Here is a 16,437-nt window from a genome sequence, read left to right as displayed (position 1 = left end):
AAGACTGTTATAAAATTGAGGCATTATCATCTTGTAGCTACTGTTTATCAACAGCTTATTAGCAGTTTGAAGCTTTCTTGCTAACAGTATTATTTGCAACTTGTTTTTTTTGTTATGTTAGTGACTCAGTAGATTTTGACACATGACATAGTAAAATAACCTATACTTCTAATGTAGGAATTATTTTAAAATCTCACTTTGAGAAAATAAAAACCATGGCAAATTTGCCTGTTCCTGCTTAAATATTCAAAATATTAAGTAGAGAATAGTTATACCAACATTCTCAATCTATCAATTTTTTATAAATGACCTAGATTTTAGTATTTATATGAAGATTCTTTGTATAATTTTAAACATTAGAGATACCCACCACTAGAATAATTTGAACTGTTTAAATTGAAAAACCACTCTTCCTGACAATATCTATCATGGAATTCATAGTGCATTTAATATAATTTGAATCCACATAAGTACAAATAAGTGCAGGGCATATTGCAGATAATTATCCTATGAACCAGTGACCCGCAGGTTTACTCTCCTGATTCTGTGACCTCACCGATGACTTACTTGACTTTACCCCTGACCTAAGGAGAAGGTGTGTTTGGTCAAACAATGCTGAGGACTGAGCGGTGCTACTAGTCTCAGTGGGTTTTTGAAGTGGACCAGCATGTGTCATAAATAGTGACATATCAAGTGAAAAAGCATCCAATGGACAGTCTGAGTGACAGTTGAACAGGTGACAGGCAGAAGCCAGCGTTTGTTCTTTAGAAACAAGTCTCCGATGCATTAACTTCATCTCTTCCTGGAGTGAATGAGTAGATGGAAGGTCTTTGCACGAGGAATGCATGTAAGGTAATGAGCCACTTTGTTGCCAGAAGTTCCTAGCATTGTCTTGGGCAAGAAGGCGAAATCTCAGCCATATGAAAATATAAATAGGTATCATTTTATTGTTTTGAAAGGACATTACTTAAAATGTGTGTGTTTGTGTTGTGTGTCTGTGTGTTTAGGTTTGAACCCGGGTAATGATTTTATTCTGGTCTTCAGAGAAGGAGTTAAAACAGCTTATTAATTCCTATTTAAGAAACAAAGCAACATGTCAACATCATATTCTTCTAAAACCGCGTCAAGTCGTTATGGGGGTTCGGCTCCTGGAAGTCCAGTTGTTGGGTTTGTTCTCGGGCTCAGGGGCTTCTCCTGACTCAGGGCTCATACCCAGGAGGCAGTGAGACTGGCTCACAAACAGTCCAGTGACTCGGGAGCCAGTCGGGAAAGCAGCCCTGCACTTACTTGACAGCAGGACATGGGGTGAATTCGTGGGTAAACCTGCAGTGAAATGTGGATGGTGGCAGCAAAACATCAAGCATTTTGAAGACAAACAGGTTTAAAATACTGATGGGAAAGCAAATCCAACCAGGGCCGTTGAACGGTTCTTTCTTGGCTCTTTCTGACCTACTTTGGCAGCTTACAAACTGCTGGTAATACAAATAAAATTAGATGCCTGAAGTGAAGAGTGGAACCTTGGTAAAACCTTTTCAAATATTAAACTATTGGTTTGGCAAAGGCCTCTCAGAATGCTCCAAACATTTTATTTAATTTCCAGAATTTATTGATCTGTTATATCATTAAATAAAGAGAATAAAAGCTAGTCAGCATGCATTGTGATAAAAGCCACTTAAAGTTCATTTTTTTCAGAACTTCGACTGAAAAATGTCTTGCCTTTCTGATCGGTGCTGGAGCATAAAGCACACAGTGTTATGACCTCCTTTATGAGGTTGAGGTAGCTGAAATGCAAGCATGTGGAAACTGAAAAATAGATGTGAGCATTTACTAATAGCACATAGTTGTGATTGACAGTGATTTTGATTTAGAAAGTGTTTGATTAGCATCACTGGGAGATTGACATCCATGAGCTCATCTTTTCGGTCGGTTAGAATGAACTCTGGTTTGGTCCTGAAACTCTGGCTTCACTGCAGAGCTTCACTGTCATATGACACCCTTTTGTTCGCACATTGTCACAAGGCCGTGCGCTCTTAGTGTGTCCATCTGGATTATAACATGACGTCTTTGAAAATGAACCTTGAGGTGTCAGGTTGATCTCTTCTAGACCCTTATTTTCCCCCAAATTTTGATAAAAATTTTCTCTATTCACAGAGCAGCAGGTATTTAAGCTAATGAAATAGAGTTAGGGAAACCAGGACATGCTTTGACTTCATGTGTCTTTAATGCTCTTTGAATCCCTAGCTCCACTGTGGCTCAGGAGCCCCACAGGGATGGATGCCAATTCATAGTAAAACCTATAGGACTGATAGATGTGAGTGGGGAGGTGATTCCTACTACCTCAAAGCAAATGCAAGGGTCTTAATCGCATAGCAGATGGGAGATGCCCTGCTCCAAAAGGACAGGGAAAAGCTCTTTATTTCACTCCATGTGAAATCTTGTCCTTGGTTAAAGACTATACTCCCATGTAACCAGAAACTAGGCAGCAGTCACTGCACTAGGTGATGCATAGACACCAGCCTTTTCCCGCCACTCCCTGCACCCCCCTCAATCACCTCCTCGGAAGTGTTCACCTGTTCCGAAGTGCAGAGACGCCAACTGGAAAGGGACAAGAGCAGGTGTGGTCCATGCAGTGCAGAGGCAGGAAGTGCCCTGGGGCCACTGAACACTGAAAAGGGTAATTTAAAGAGTTATCCCATCTCTGTAAATTGTTTCGAATGTTTAATTTCGTACAAGCATCATATCTTTAAACTAGCTGAGATGGGGAAAGTTGTTATAGGAAACCATGAAAACTTTTTCCAGCAGAACTTAAGGTAGAACTTTTTAAACACTAAACATTGTGTTAGGAGTTTTGTAAATTAACATGTACAGCAATTTTTAAAATGTAAAGTTTAAATTGAGATATTTAAAGTTACCTAAAAATCCTCAGTGTAAGGCTTGATGGATTTTCATGTTAGCCCATCCATATAAGCATATAAGCAAGAAATAGACCATTGCCAGGACCCAGAAGTCCCCATCGTGAACTCAGTCAAGACCCTATCAAAACTAAAGCACTGTTCTGACATTTATCATCATATATTATAGTTTTGCCTGTTTGTAAACTTTATATAAATGGAGTCATGCAGAGTATGCTCTTTGGTGAGTGGCTTCTTTTCGACAATATGTCATTTGTGAGATGCATACATGTTGTTACGTGTTGCAGTAGCTCGCTTTGGTCAGTATTAACGGATATGCACTGTGGATGTTCTTGAGCATTTGCTGGTGAACACATGAAGGTATTAAGGTTGTATACGTATTAAGGAACACAGTTGTTCCTATAGAGCAGGTGCATTTTCAGCCTCTGTAGATACGGACAAACTGTCCTGATATGATTCACATAGTATAAAATTCACACTTTTAAGTGTAACAGTTTGGTGGTTTGTAGTAATTCACAAAGTTGTGCAATTATTTCTACTAATTCCATATCATTTTTATCACTTTGAAAAGAAACCCTGGAGCAAACGTCAGCCGTTCCCTGTTGTCTGTCCTCCCCCAGCCTTTGGCAACCATCAACCTACTTTCTGCCTCTATGGATTTGCCCATTCTGGGCATTTTATATAAATGGACTCACACAATATGTAGCCTTTTGTGTTTAGCTTCTTTCTCCTGGCATGTTTTCAGGGTCTATCTGTGTTGTAGCCTGTGTCACTACTTCACTTCTTTTTATGATTGAACAATATCCGATGGTAGGAATCTACCAAATTTTGTTTATCCATTCATCCATTGAAGGACATTTAGTTCTCTACATTTTTGCTATTATGAGTAATGCTTCTATGAACATTATTGTACACATTTTATCTAGATATAAGTGTTCACATCTTTTGAGTGTATACCTACAAGTGGAATTACTGGGTCATATAGCTAGCTAACTAAGCATAATATTTGAGGAACTGCCAAAGTGTTTTCCAAAGAAGCTGCACCATCTTATATTCCCAATCGTAATATACAACGGTTCTAATTTCTCCACATCTACAACAACACTTATTATGGTTCAATTTTTTGATTATAGCCATCCCAGTGGATGTGAAGTGGTACCTTATTATGGTTTTGATTGGTGTTTCCCTAATGATTAATGAGGCTGACAATTTTTTCTATGTTTATCGTCTGTTTGTACATCTTCTTTGAAGAAATATATATTCACATCCTTTTACCATTTTACAAATTGAGTTCCTTTTATTTTTCTTTTGAGTTGTACGTGTTGTTTACATTCTAGGATCAGCCCATTATTAGATATATGATTTATAAAAATTCTCTCCAATTGTACAGTTGTCTTTTTATTTTCTTGATAGTGTCCTTGGAAATAAAAAAAATAAATTTTTATTTTATACAATTTATCTTTTTTAATATTTTTTTCAGCTTTATTGTGGTATAATTGACAAAACTGTAAGATATTTACAATGTGCATGGTGATGACTTGATATACATATACGTTGTGAAAGGATTTCTGCCATCTACTTAATTAAAACATCCATCACCTCACATATTTATTATAGTTTGTTTGGTAAGAACATTTAAGTTCTACTTTGTTAGCAAATTTTAATTATATAATTGAACTGTGTTGTAGCTATAGATACTATGTTTTACACTAGATCCTTGAGCTTGTTCATTTGCAGCTGAAAGTTTGTACCCTTTTACCAACCTCTCCCTATTTTTCCCTACTTCCAGACACTGGGAACCACTTTTCTACTCTCTGTGAGTTTGCTTTCTTTTTTTTTTTTCCCCAAATATTTCACATGTAAGTGACACTATGGAATATCTCTCTATCTGACTTATTTTACTCAGCATCATGCCCCCGAGGTCCATCGATGTTGTTGCAAATGGCAGGATTTCCTTCTTTCTCATGGCTGGATAATATTCCATTGTGTATATGGAACGTTATTATAATACTATTCCTATACCTATGGTTTTTTTCCCAAATTTATCTGTTGTTGGGCACTTAGGTGGTTTCCCTATCTTGGCTATTGTGAATAATGCTGTAATGAACAGATATCTCTTTGATATCGTGTTTTCATTTCCTTTGGCTATATACCCAGAAATGGAAATGCTGGCTCATACAGTAGTTCTGTTCTTAATTTTTTGAGGAATCTCCATACTGCTTTCAGTGGCAGCTGTGCCAGTTTACATTCCCACCAACAGTGCACAAACGTTCCCTTTTCTCCACATCCTCAGCAGCACTTGCTGTCTCTTGTCTTTGTGATGACAGCCATTCTAAAGGTGAGAGATGATATCTCATTGTGGTTTTGATTTGCATTTCCCTGATGATTAGTGATGTTGAGCATCATTTCACGTACCCATACGGCCACTTGTATGTCTTTTTTTGAAAAATTCAGTTCCTCTGCCCATTTTAAAATCAGATTTTTTTTTGCTATTGAGTTGTGTGAGTTCTTTATGTATTTTGCATATTAACCCCTTATCAGCTTTATGATTTGCAAATATTATCTCACATTCAGTAGATTGCCTTTTCATTTTGTTGATGGTTTCCTTTGTCGTGCAGAAGCCTTTTAGTTTGGTGAAGTATTACTTGCTTATTTTTGCTTGTGTTGCCTTTGCTTTGGCATGAAATCCAAAAAATCATTGCCAAGACTGATGTCAAGGAACTTATTCATCATGTTTTATTCTAAAGGTTTCATAGTTTTAGGTCTTAAATTTAAGTCTTTAATCCATTTTGAGTTTTTTTTTTTTTTAATGTGGTGTAAGATAGAGATCCAGTGTCATTCTTTTTGCATATTATACAGTTTTGCATGTCTATATAGTTTTTACAACACACACCTTTTATTGAGGGGACTGTCCTTTCCCCCATTGTATATTTTTGGCTCCTTTGTCATAAATTAATTGACCATATATGGATGGGTTTATTTCTGGGTTCTCTGTTCTTCCATTGGTCTATGTGTCTGTTCTTATGCCAATACAATAGTTTTTTTGATCACTATAGCTTTGTAAAATAGTTTAAAATCAGGAAATGTGATGCCTCCAGCTTTGTTCTTCTTTCTCAAGATTGTTTTGGCTATTCAGGGTCTTCTGGGGTCCCCTACAAATTTTAGGATTTTTTTCTATTTCTGTGAAAAATGCCATGGGTATTTTGATAGGGATTGCATTGAATCTGTAGATTCCTTTGGGTATTATGGATATTTTAACAATATTAATTTTTCCAATCTATTAACATGGATTATTTTTCCATTTATTTGTGTCTTCTTCAATTTGTTTCATCAATATCTTATAGTTGTCATTGTATATCTTATACTATACAGATCTTTCACCTCCTTCGTTAAATTTATTCCTCAGTATTATATTTTTTTGATGCAACTGTAAATGCACTTGGTTTCTTTCTTTTTCTTTTAATTTTTGAATTTTATTTATTTATTTTTTTACAGCTGGTTCTTATTAGTTATCCATTTTATACACATCAGTGTATACATGTCAATCCCAGTCTCCCAGTTCATCCCACCACCACCACACCCTGCTCTTGGGTTCTTAATTTCTCTTTCTGTTAGTTTGTTGTTATTGTATGGAAACATAACTGACTTTTGTATACTGATTTTGTATCCTGTAACTTTACTGAATTTGATCACTCGTGCTAAAATTTTTTAGTGGAGTCTAGATAGACTCTATCTTATGCTATGATTTTTGTGTTGTGTCTAGAAACTATTGCCTAATCCAAGGTTAGGAAGATATAGATATGTATGTTTTCTTCTAAGAGTTTTATAGTTTTGGCTTTTACATTTAGGTCTTTGATTGATTGTGACTTTTATTTATAGGGTGAGGTAGGGATCTAATTTTTTGCCATGCAATATTTATAGTGTTCCTTTATAAATCTTTCTATTTCTGTAAGTTTAATATTGAATAGCAATGTCTTCTCTTTCATTTTTGACTTTAGTAATTGGAATCTTCTCTTCTTTCTCATTGGTCAGTCTAGCCAAAGAATTGTAGATTTTGTTAATTTTGTTTTCAAAGAACCAACATTTCATTTTATTGATTTTCCCTATTGTTTTATTTTTCCTATTTTCTTTTATATTAATTTTTGTTGTAATTTTATTTTATTTTTTCTTCAGATTGTTTTAGATTTAGTTTTCTGTAATTTTTCTAATTTCTTATGGGGAATGTTAGGTTATTGTTTTAAAATGGACTTTCTTTAATATATACATTACAGCTATATCTTTCCCTGTATGCACTCCTTTAGATGGATCACATAAATTTTTATACATTGTGCATTTGTTTTCGTCATCTCAAAGTATTTTAGAATTTTCCTTCAGTTCTTTCTTTGACCTATTGTTTTTTTGGGGGGGAGCATGTTATTTAATTTTTACATATTTGCGGTCCTCCCGAATTTCCTTCTATTAGTGATTTCTAATTTCATTCTACTGTAGTCAGAAAACATATATTCTGTGATTTCAGTTCTTTAAAATTTATTGATGTTTGTTTCATGAGGTCACAAATGTTCTATCTGGAAAACGTTCCATGAACATCAGAAAGGAACATACATCTGCTGTCGTGGGCAAAGCGTTCTGAAAAGTCTCTTAGTCCAGTTGGTTTAGAGTGTTGTTCAGGTCCTCTGTATCTTTCTTGATCTTATGCCTGATTTTTCTATCCATTATTAAATGTGATGTATTGAATAATCCAACTGATATTGTTAAATTGTCTATTTCTTCTTTACTTCTGTCAGTTTTTCCTCATGTATTAAGGGGCTCTGTTCTAAGGTGAAAACATGTTAATAGTTGTTATGTTTTCCTAAGGAATCAATGCTTTTACATTTTATAAACATTTTATAAAATGTTTTTCTGTGTGTCTAGTATCAAGTTTTTTGTTACAATCTATTTTGTCTGATACTAGTATAGCCACTGCAACATGCTTTTGGATACTGTTTGCATAGCATATCATTTTAAAAAATTGTTGTAAAACACACACAGCATAAACTGTACTATCCTAACAATTTTTAGGAGTACAGTTCAGTATTAAATGCATATTACTAAGAAAAAGAAGCCAATCTGTAAAGGCTACATACTGTTATAATTTCAACTATACGATGATCTGTAAGAGGCAAAACTATGAAGACAGTAAAAGATCTGGTTGCCGGGGAAGAGGGAGGCGTGACCAGGTGGAGCACAGAGGACTTGAAGGCAGTGAAACTGTTCTGTGTGATACTGTGGGTACCTGACATCATGAATCTCACAAAACCCACAGGATATTCAACACACAACCCTTAACGTGGAGTATGGACATTAACGTGGAGTTAATGAGAGTATCAATATTGATTTACCAGATTTAACAAATGTGCCATAGCAATGAAGATAATAACAGGGGTGATTCCAGGTGAGAGGAGAGGGTTATATGGGAACTTCCTGTGCTTTCTGTTCAGCATTCCCATAGACCTAAACTGCTCTAAAAATGAAGCCTGTTAATTAAAAAAATAATTACCTCCTCTCTTCCTTTTTATCTAGTTCTTTTATCTTTGTATGTAAGTGTCAAAGAATGAAAACAATGGTGGACTTGTACGGGACATATAGAGTTGTTAGAACCAGTTCTGTGGTCAATTTGGGGCCAGCTGCGCCTTGTTGGGTTTAGTTTTAACATCTACAGAATGGAAAGTGGTGATTTAAAAAAAAATGCAGTGTGCATTTTTACCATTAAAAGAAAATATAATAAAGTACTATATTGTTGATAAACCTTGAAAACATGCTAAGTGAAAGAAGCCAGATATTTTATCATTCAGTTTACAGTGAATTATCCAGAACAGGCAAAGCCACAGAAGCAGAAAGAGGATTAGTGGGTGCCAGGGGCTGGAGGGACAGGGAAGTGAGGAGTGACTAATACATGCGTGTTGACCTAAAACAAATGGAACAAATAGACTGCTGGTTATTTCCCCAGCAAGGGTGGATTTTTGGGGATCATCAGGGAATTGCAGTTTGGGGTCTGCAGCCCTGGCAATCCATTTGCAAGTTCCCCTGCAGAAATGGAGAGAACACTTTTATAGAGCGGAAGGGAAGGGAAGGTGGGTGGGTGTAGTAAATAAAGAGCTCATGGCTTTCCATTGGCTGAGTCCTCACCTGGAGAGAAGCGGAGTCTTTCTGCTTTGGTCAAGCTCTGCTGTTGTCACAGGGCGTGAGAGCTTCCCCTGCTGGTCTTCTGACTGTTTAATTAAGGCTTCTGTTGTTTTTTTGTATAGTTGCGGGTTTCCTTTTGGGACATTGAAAATGTTCTAGAACTAGATAGCAACGATGATTACATAGAATCGTAAATTCTCTTAAAACTCCACTAAATTTTACACCTTAAAATGGCTAAAACGGTAAATTTTGTATTATACGTATTTTACTGCCATGAAAGATAAAAGAGAGGATAGAAAAATAAGGTTACTGAGTGAAATTTTTCCAGAAGTAGTGGTTCAAAACAAAGCCTGATATTATATATTGAGATCACAAAATTGTAGTATTCTAGTAAAGTTCCTGAAAAAGATGCACGCCAATATATTTCTTGTAATATCTCTTAAATACACTGATAAAGAAAATTCCTAAGAGTGATTGAACAGAAAAAAAAATATTTTCTGTAGAGTAGCAAAAATCACGCTGAAATAAACTTTTGCTCTATGAAATTTAGGGGAAAAAATGTTTGAGGGAATAATGTTTACAAGATTAAGAAAAAAAGCAAAATGAAGTGGGGAACTTAAAATTTTACACAAAATTTTACTCAAAGCCAAGTTTTCTTGCATTGTTTGCTGGTCACCAGGTGCATGTATCACTTTAAAAAAAATTATTGGGTTGGCCAAAAAGTTCGTCTGAGTTTTTCTTATGCAAAATCCTAACAAACTTTTTGGCCAACCCAATAAACTATTAATAAATATTGAATTACTAGATTTACTTTTTTTTTTTTAATGAGAGATGCTCATAATAACCTCTGTAGCAGTCATGATTTCTCAGCAAGTCTTTCTTTACATTATTTTCCATTTAGGAAATAGGAATTTTCCTTTCTGGAGCATTCTCAAGAATCTTTACAGACTTTATGATTTCATCTGTGTAAAAATGCATAGAAACACGTCAATGTTTCATGTGAAATGTGATGTTGAATAGTTTAAAAGTTTAAATGTGATCACATTTGAGTAGTTTACAAATTTCCATGATGAGTATATATTAATATTAAAATTAGAAATAGAACAAGACTTCTTTTCCTTTGAGTACATACAGTTTTGTATAATCCTCACTCTGCACTCGTGGAGCATAACTGCACTTAAAGGATTAACACTAAAACGTCAATGGTAGATGTTACTGAGGGCTGGGACCATGAATTTTTCTTTTTAGGTTCCTATTTTTCTGTATGTTCAATGACAGATATATATTATTGTTATCATAAAAATGATTTCTAAAAAATCTGATACTGAATGATTTATGAGGTGTTTGGTTGCGGAATAATAGCCATGATGGCCATGTATTGAGCTGTAGCCATTGTTGCCAGATGACGGCTACGAAGCTCAGTGTCTTACACATGTTCTTTAACATCCAGAGCAATCGTGGCCTCAGAGCCGAGTCTGTTCTACTGACACAGGGGCTGCTACTCATTCCTTGAGCCCATTTAATTGCGTTAGACAAACTGCAATGAACTTCTGATTGATAAGCCAGATTTAAGAAATGGGTGATGTTTGTCTGGAAAGTCGAATTTTCTGGACAGTGCCGCTGCTTCTCTTGGCAGAGAGGATGTGGATCTGGCTCTTGCTGGCACAGCTGGCATCCACGTTGGCTACTGTCCACAACAGGACGCCCTGGATGAGCTCCTGACCGGCTGGGAACACCTTTGTTATTACTGCAGCCTGCGTGGGATTCCAAAGCAGTGCATCCCCAAAGTAAGAGCCTCTGAGGGTGTCTAGAAAGAGGGACCCGCAGAAGAATGCTTGGCGACACCCCCAGTCCCAACAGAGCGCTCTCATCCTGTGATACGGAACTGCGGTATCAAATAAATGTCCCTGAAACAGTATGATGCTGCTGAAGGAAACACAGTCAAATACGTCTATGTCATATGTATGTTGTATATTTAGAATAGGTCCCTGCGCAGAGAGGAAGTGGTGGGTAGGAGGGAAAGCATACCGTCGTCTGCAATTTTGTTTCCTACACAGTTTCCCCCCGAAGCATCTTTTACACACTGGGCTCTTAATTTGTATTCAGGAGCAAACATCATAGAGTAGGATGCCCAGGCGCGGCGGCGAAGGGCTCATAGCGCATGTGGACTTGGTGGGTGGTTGGAAAGGATGACTTCCTGGCGGGTGGGCTGCCAGCGCGCGTGCCTGGCCTCCTTTGGCGGGATGCGGGGTGGCGGCCTCAGGAGGACGGAGGCCTGGGGTAGCCGCAAAGCCAGCCCCCGTCTGTGGGAGCTGGGGAGGGCAGATACCACCGAAAAAACCGGAGGCAGCTGCCCTTCTGTCTGGCTCCAGCCGCAGCCGGCGAGGCGGGGCTGACAGCCTTGACTGACAGCTCGGTCCAGTTGGGCGGCCTCGGACTGGCAGGTGCGCAGGAGAGGTTTTACCTTCTCTACCTCACTGCGGGGAGTGTACGGTGCTGCTTGCATGTCTGGATTCTGAACTTGGAGCAGAAGTAAGGGGCGTATGGGATGCATTTTCAGTGAGCTTATGCAGGACATGAGCATCGTGGGGTTCCTAGGAGACAAAGCCACAGCCGTGTCCTTCACCAGCCCGTGAAAATACATTCTGTGTGCTGCTCTGCAGTGCCTCAGCCTTCCTTTCTTATTTTTGCTCTGTGACTCTAAGTGAAACCAGAATGAGATCTCTCCACGTCCCCGGAGGGGACCTGGTCCATTCACCACCTCCCACCTCAATAGAGCCAAGACAGGTGTCCACCCACAGGACCCTGCTCACTGCAGTTAAGCAGCTCTTGACATCTGGGGCTACTCGCTGGCTCTGTCTTTAATGGGTGTTTGTCTCCGTCAGCTCTCCCGGCTGGTTTCTGACTAAAGAGGTGGATGCTTGCAGACGCTCTAAGCTGCCCCTCCTCTGTCCCGGGGGAAGCGTGCCCTGTGAAAGTGTTCTTGTTAATACAGTAAGCCTTGCTGCTGGCTGTCCTCCAGGGCAATTGCATGTGATCCTCAGCTGTCTAACGGCTTAACGGTCGCCAGGTAGGAACTGGCTTCACTTCTTTCAGGAAACCGCAACTGATTTTGCAGACAGGATTATTGCTTGCTCAGAGGCTTCTAGGACATCAGCACATGTGTTTCCAGAGGAGTTAGCTCCCTTGATGGCAAATTTCCCTCTCCTGTAGATTTTGGAAATATTTTAAATATAGAACAGGCATATCTGTTCCACCGGGCTTATCACTGGGTGACGAGAGGGATTATTATAAAATAACAGAAAACAGTAGTTTGTTTATGCTGGGTCAGGCACTGTCTGTCTTACAGCAGCCATAGGAGGTGGGCAAGATGCTTAGGCCGCATTTCAGGAGTGGTGGGATAGGAAACTGCCCAAGTCCCTGGCTGGACTGTGGGAGTTTGTTTTGAGGGCAGATGACCTGGCTCCAGTGTGGCGTTCTCGGCACACTCAGGTGGCTGGTTGGGTGAGGAGATGCTTCCAGTGTGCTGAATGGCTCCATCCGGTTTTCTGCACCCCTTCGGTGGCTGAAGAAGTGGAAACCGCATGAGATTATGTGTGGGCTGCTTTGACTGGCCCTGGGTTTCAGGACTCCCAGATCTGGCAGGACGCTTTCCCAGCCTGTGTGCTGTCACCTGAGTCCTCTTCCCCAGGTGCCACCTGTCCCCAATGCCACACAGCACCCACCGTTGTCTCCTCTGTGATTCTGGATAAAGAGCCCCTCTCGCTGTGGGGAAGGTCCTTTGGGATGGCCCTCCTCCAAGCGTCCCTGCTCAGAGCTCACCCAGGGTCCTCACTCACATCTGGCCCCAGCTGACTGCTCTCTCCTACATATCACTCACTCACTTCCCCGACCCTCCAGAAGTTCAGTTTAGGTGAGAAAAGGATGCTGTCTTCATTCAGCTTGAACTTAGGCTTGGCAGGTTGGTGGAATCATTCTAATTTTTTTCCCCACTGTCCACACTACATAGTGTTGGACGGTGTCCACGTATGAGCCTGAATTCAATTAACCTGATTAAACAAACCTTATATCAAGTTATAACAATATGATTATAACAACATGGTCTGGATTGCTAGAGAAGCATGTAAGATAATTTCAGGGTGAGAGTCATACCAAAAGCAACCCACTGCCAGTGGGATGAGGGCTGGAATTTCTGTAGTTTTGTTTTCCCTGGAAGAGACGAGGTCCAGCCCTTAGCCATCTCGCCTTTGTCAATACCTACAAATACCTATCAGGGAAACTCCTGCTGCATCTCACTACTTATCTTCTCTACAGATATTACTTTTCTCCCAAAGTTTTCTTCTATTCACGGTTTTATTAGAAAGAGCTAGAAATTATTACAGGAGAGATGGGGACCAGGAGGAAAGAGTCAGAATTAGAAGAAAGGCGTTTCTGCCTTAAATCCTTAAATTCCTACTTAACACTTCATTTTGATCTTTAATCTCATGGAGAATTTCAGTGTGGCCAACACGTGTGCTAGTGGAAAAATTTTGGCTTTGGGATCAAGTGGATGAATGTGGGAATATCTGGGCAATTTATTTTGATTCCAGTGATGTTTATAAACGTCCCATCATGTCTAATCATCGCAAAGATGATTAGAGATTGGGGCTATAGAAATGAATAATCCCAAACTCTTGCCTTAAGTGCAGTACAATTTCTAGAATTTATGGCAAAAAAGTGCCTAATAGCATAGAGAGAGTCCATTAACTATTGACAGTTTGGCGTTTAGATAGTATTTTGCAACCACATTTGCTAAGGCATTACGTTTGCCATTATTTTGACAAGAATCCTGAGTGCAGGAAAGACTGCAACAAAACACTTCTTATTAGACCATTTTCAGATATTTTTCTGAAAACACGACATTCAGAAAGCAGATCAAACCAATATTTGTTCCTGTATATTCTGGATTCCTTCGCGTGGTTAACCAGTCCAGAATTTGCAGGCTGTAACACTTACCCTTTTGTGAAATTTGAAAAACATGACACATGTTTCCTGGTTTCATAAAAATAATCAATAATAGTTTGGCAGGTTTATTCCAAAGTTCGCTTATTCTGAAGTGCATTTTCTATAGCAACAGGCTGTACTTTTATGATTGTTTCATTTTTCTGTTTATCAGTTTTTATTTATGTATTACTAGCCTTTGAATTAGGAGGATGGCAGTGAAATAACATTTCTTTCTAATACTTACACATATTTCCACTCTTTTCTGGTACAATTTCTATGGATCTAAAATTAACCTAAAATGTCATTTTCCCAGTGTGTCACTCTTGCTGCCCCACAGCTGACTCTGACCTGGAAGGTGACACTGCCTTCCAGAAAGGTGAGCCTCCAGCTGACCCTGACCTGGAAGGTGGCACTGCCTTCCAGAAGGTAAGCCTCCCAGCTGGCTCTGACCTTCCTGGGTTCATCCTTTTTCAGTGAACAGAGCCTCCTCTTCCAGGAAGCCTCTCTGGCTGCCTTCCTTCCTCTTCCATGTGAATGTCCACCTGTGGGCTGGTCTTATTCTCTGGAAGACCCTGTCCAAGGGAAATGTGACCACAGTCTACACCTCTCTGATTCTCTCAAAGCCAGCCGTCACCTCTCTTCATTCCTCTCACAGCACTGCCTTTCATACATTCTTTTATTTGCTTGTCTTGAATCACTTGTTTTGTTTGAACAACTTTTTATTTATTTCAATCCATTTTATTTACTTGATGTTAATTGAAATTATTGAACTGAATGGAGCCGTGGTAAGGATAGTACCTATAAACCAATCTGGGAGACCGATGCTATTTCCGAGAAGAACAAACTACTGACCCCAAGATGATGTTCTTTAGCAGATATCAGGGAACTTAAGACCATCTTCAGGAATCTCTGGGGCCTTGAAATCTGCACTTCCTTGACTTATACTTTTCGACAGCTAGGCCAGTCCTTGAGACTCTTAATTCTTTCAGGGTCATTTTGAGGCTGCACAAATAAAGTGATAGAGCAGTTTATGTTGGGAGTTCTTCATTGGGTGGCATAAATATTATCGTAATCTTTTTAGAAGTCCTTAGTAGTTCATCGTTGTAATTATCACTATTATTATTACTATCCCAACTTTTATGCATTTATCCAAAAACAGTGTGTACATTGGTTTAAAGTTCTGCTGTATTGGATTGTTTAGGATGCATACTCATTGGCCCACCGCCAGAGTCCTGTGGAGTTTTTCCCACTTCTCCTATATTTGAATTAAGATACAATCTTGACCGATTTGGTTACATGATGATATTGAGAAAACCGAATCTTTGTTAATACTTCTAGGGTCACAAGAGTTAAATAAAACAGTTTACAGCATTTTAAAGTCACGCATAGATGGAAACAAGGACGTTTCTTCATCTCAGCTCCCAGAGGAGCCAGCCCAGCCCGGAAGCAGACAGAACTGAGTGCAGAGCAGCTAAGGTGGGGCTGGGGGGCATGCTTTTTTCTTCTAAGGAGAGAGAATGAAAGGATCTGGGACTCCAAGGATGTATGAAGAAGTGGTGAGCTGCTCGGCCAAGGAGGAAGAGGAGTGGTGACCGTGCCCGATGTACGGGGGCCGGGGCGTCCCTGGGGCCGAGGGGCTCTGTTTGGTGATGGGCAGTCACCATCCTCTGGTTTTGCTACGAGGATGCCCAGTGGTTGCAAATAAGCAGGACCCTGACTCTTCTTTGTAAACTGAACTGGGTGTGCAGTGTCCTGAGAGGGCTCTTTCTTTCCTGGGGGATATTGAAGGCTCCCCCTTGCTCCTCTGCCACCTGAAGCCCCCTCGCTCGGGGTTTCATCCCCACTCAGATCCTCCTCTGTCGTTGTTTGCCTCACCTGTGTCTGCTCACCTCAGTGTGGAGGTGTGTCTGGCGCACCCCGGCCACCACATTTCTGTCCCGGGGTGCTCCCTGAGCACCAGCCCTGAGCTCAGGGTTCTGGCTGTCGCTTCCGTGACTCACAGGTGCAGAAAACCCAGCTTCATCCAGGAGAGCCCCGTCTGTTTATTCTCAGCATCCCTGTGTCCTGTAGGGGGTGTTTCAGGAGCTGGGCTGAGTGTGGGAAGGTGGGCAGGGGAGGGGCCAGCTGGAGCAGGGTTCCAGGCCCAGAGCCACGTGTCACGGGGTGGCGGGTCCCTTGGCGAATGGGGGTGCCTTCAAAGAGAGCCCCTCTCCTTCAGGTGGCCGGGGAACTCGTGAGGCTCCTCCACTTGGAAGCCCACGTGGACAAACCTGTGTCCACCTACAGCGGGGGGACCAAGAGGAAGCTGTCCACAGCCCTGGCCCTGCTGGGGAAACCCGACCTTCTCTTACTGGCGAGTAGCTGATGTATCAGGGACATG

The 16,437-nt window shown here is 40.1% G+C and overlaps 1 protein-coding gene across 1 annotated transcript in view; it reads left to right on the top strand.

Annotated features, from left to right (window-relative positions):
* Nucleotides 1–16,437, top strand: part of LOC309827188 (ATP-binding cassette sub-family A member 13-like) — a gene marked incomplete at both ends in the record, with an annotated part of 150,292 nt that overhangs the window by 95,819 nt on the left and 38,036 nt on the right. The window contains 2 exon segments of the mRNA XM_082661725.1: nucleotides 10,711–10,861; nucleotides 16,276–16,410. Of these exon segments, the coding sequence (XP_082517851.1) occupies nucleotides 10,711–10,861; nucleotides 16,276–16,410 (286 nt within the window).

This window comes from Grampus griseus (assembly GCF_964374135.1).
Source record: "Grampus griseus genome assembly, chromosome: 9".
NCBI classification, from domain to species: Eukaryota; Metazoa; Chordata; class Mammalia; order Artiodactyla; family Delphinidae; genus Grampus; species Grampus griseus.
Note: the sequence above shows the minus strand (reverse complement) of the source record. Positions and strands in the feature narration are given on the sequence as shown.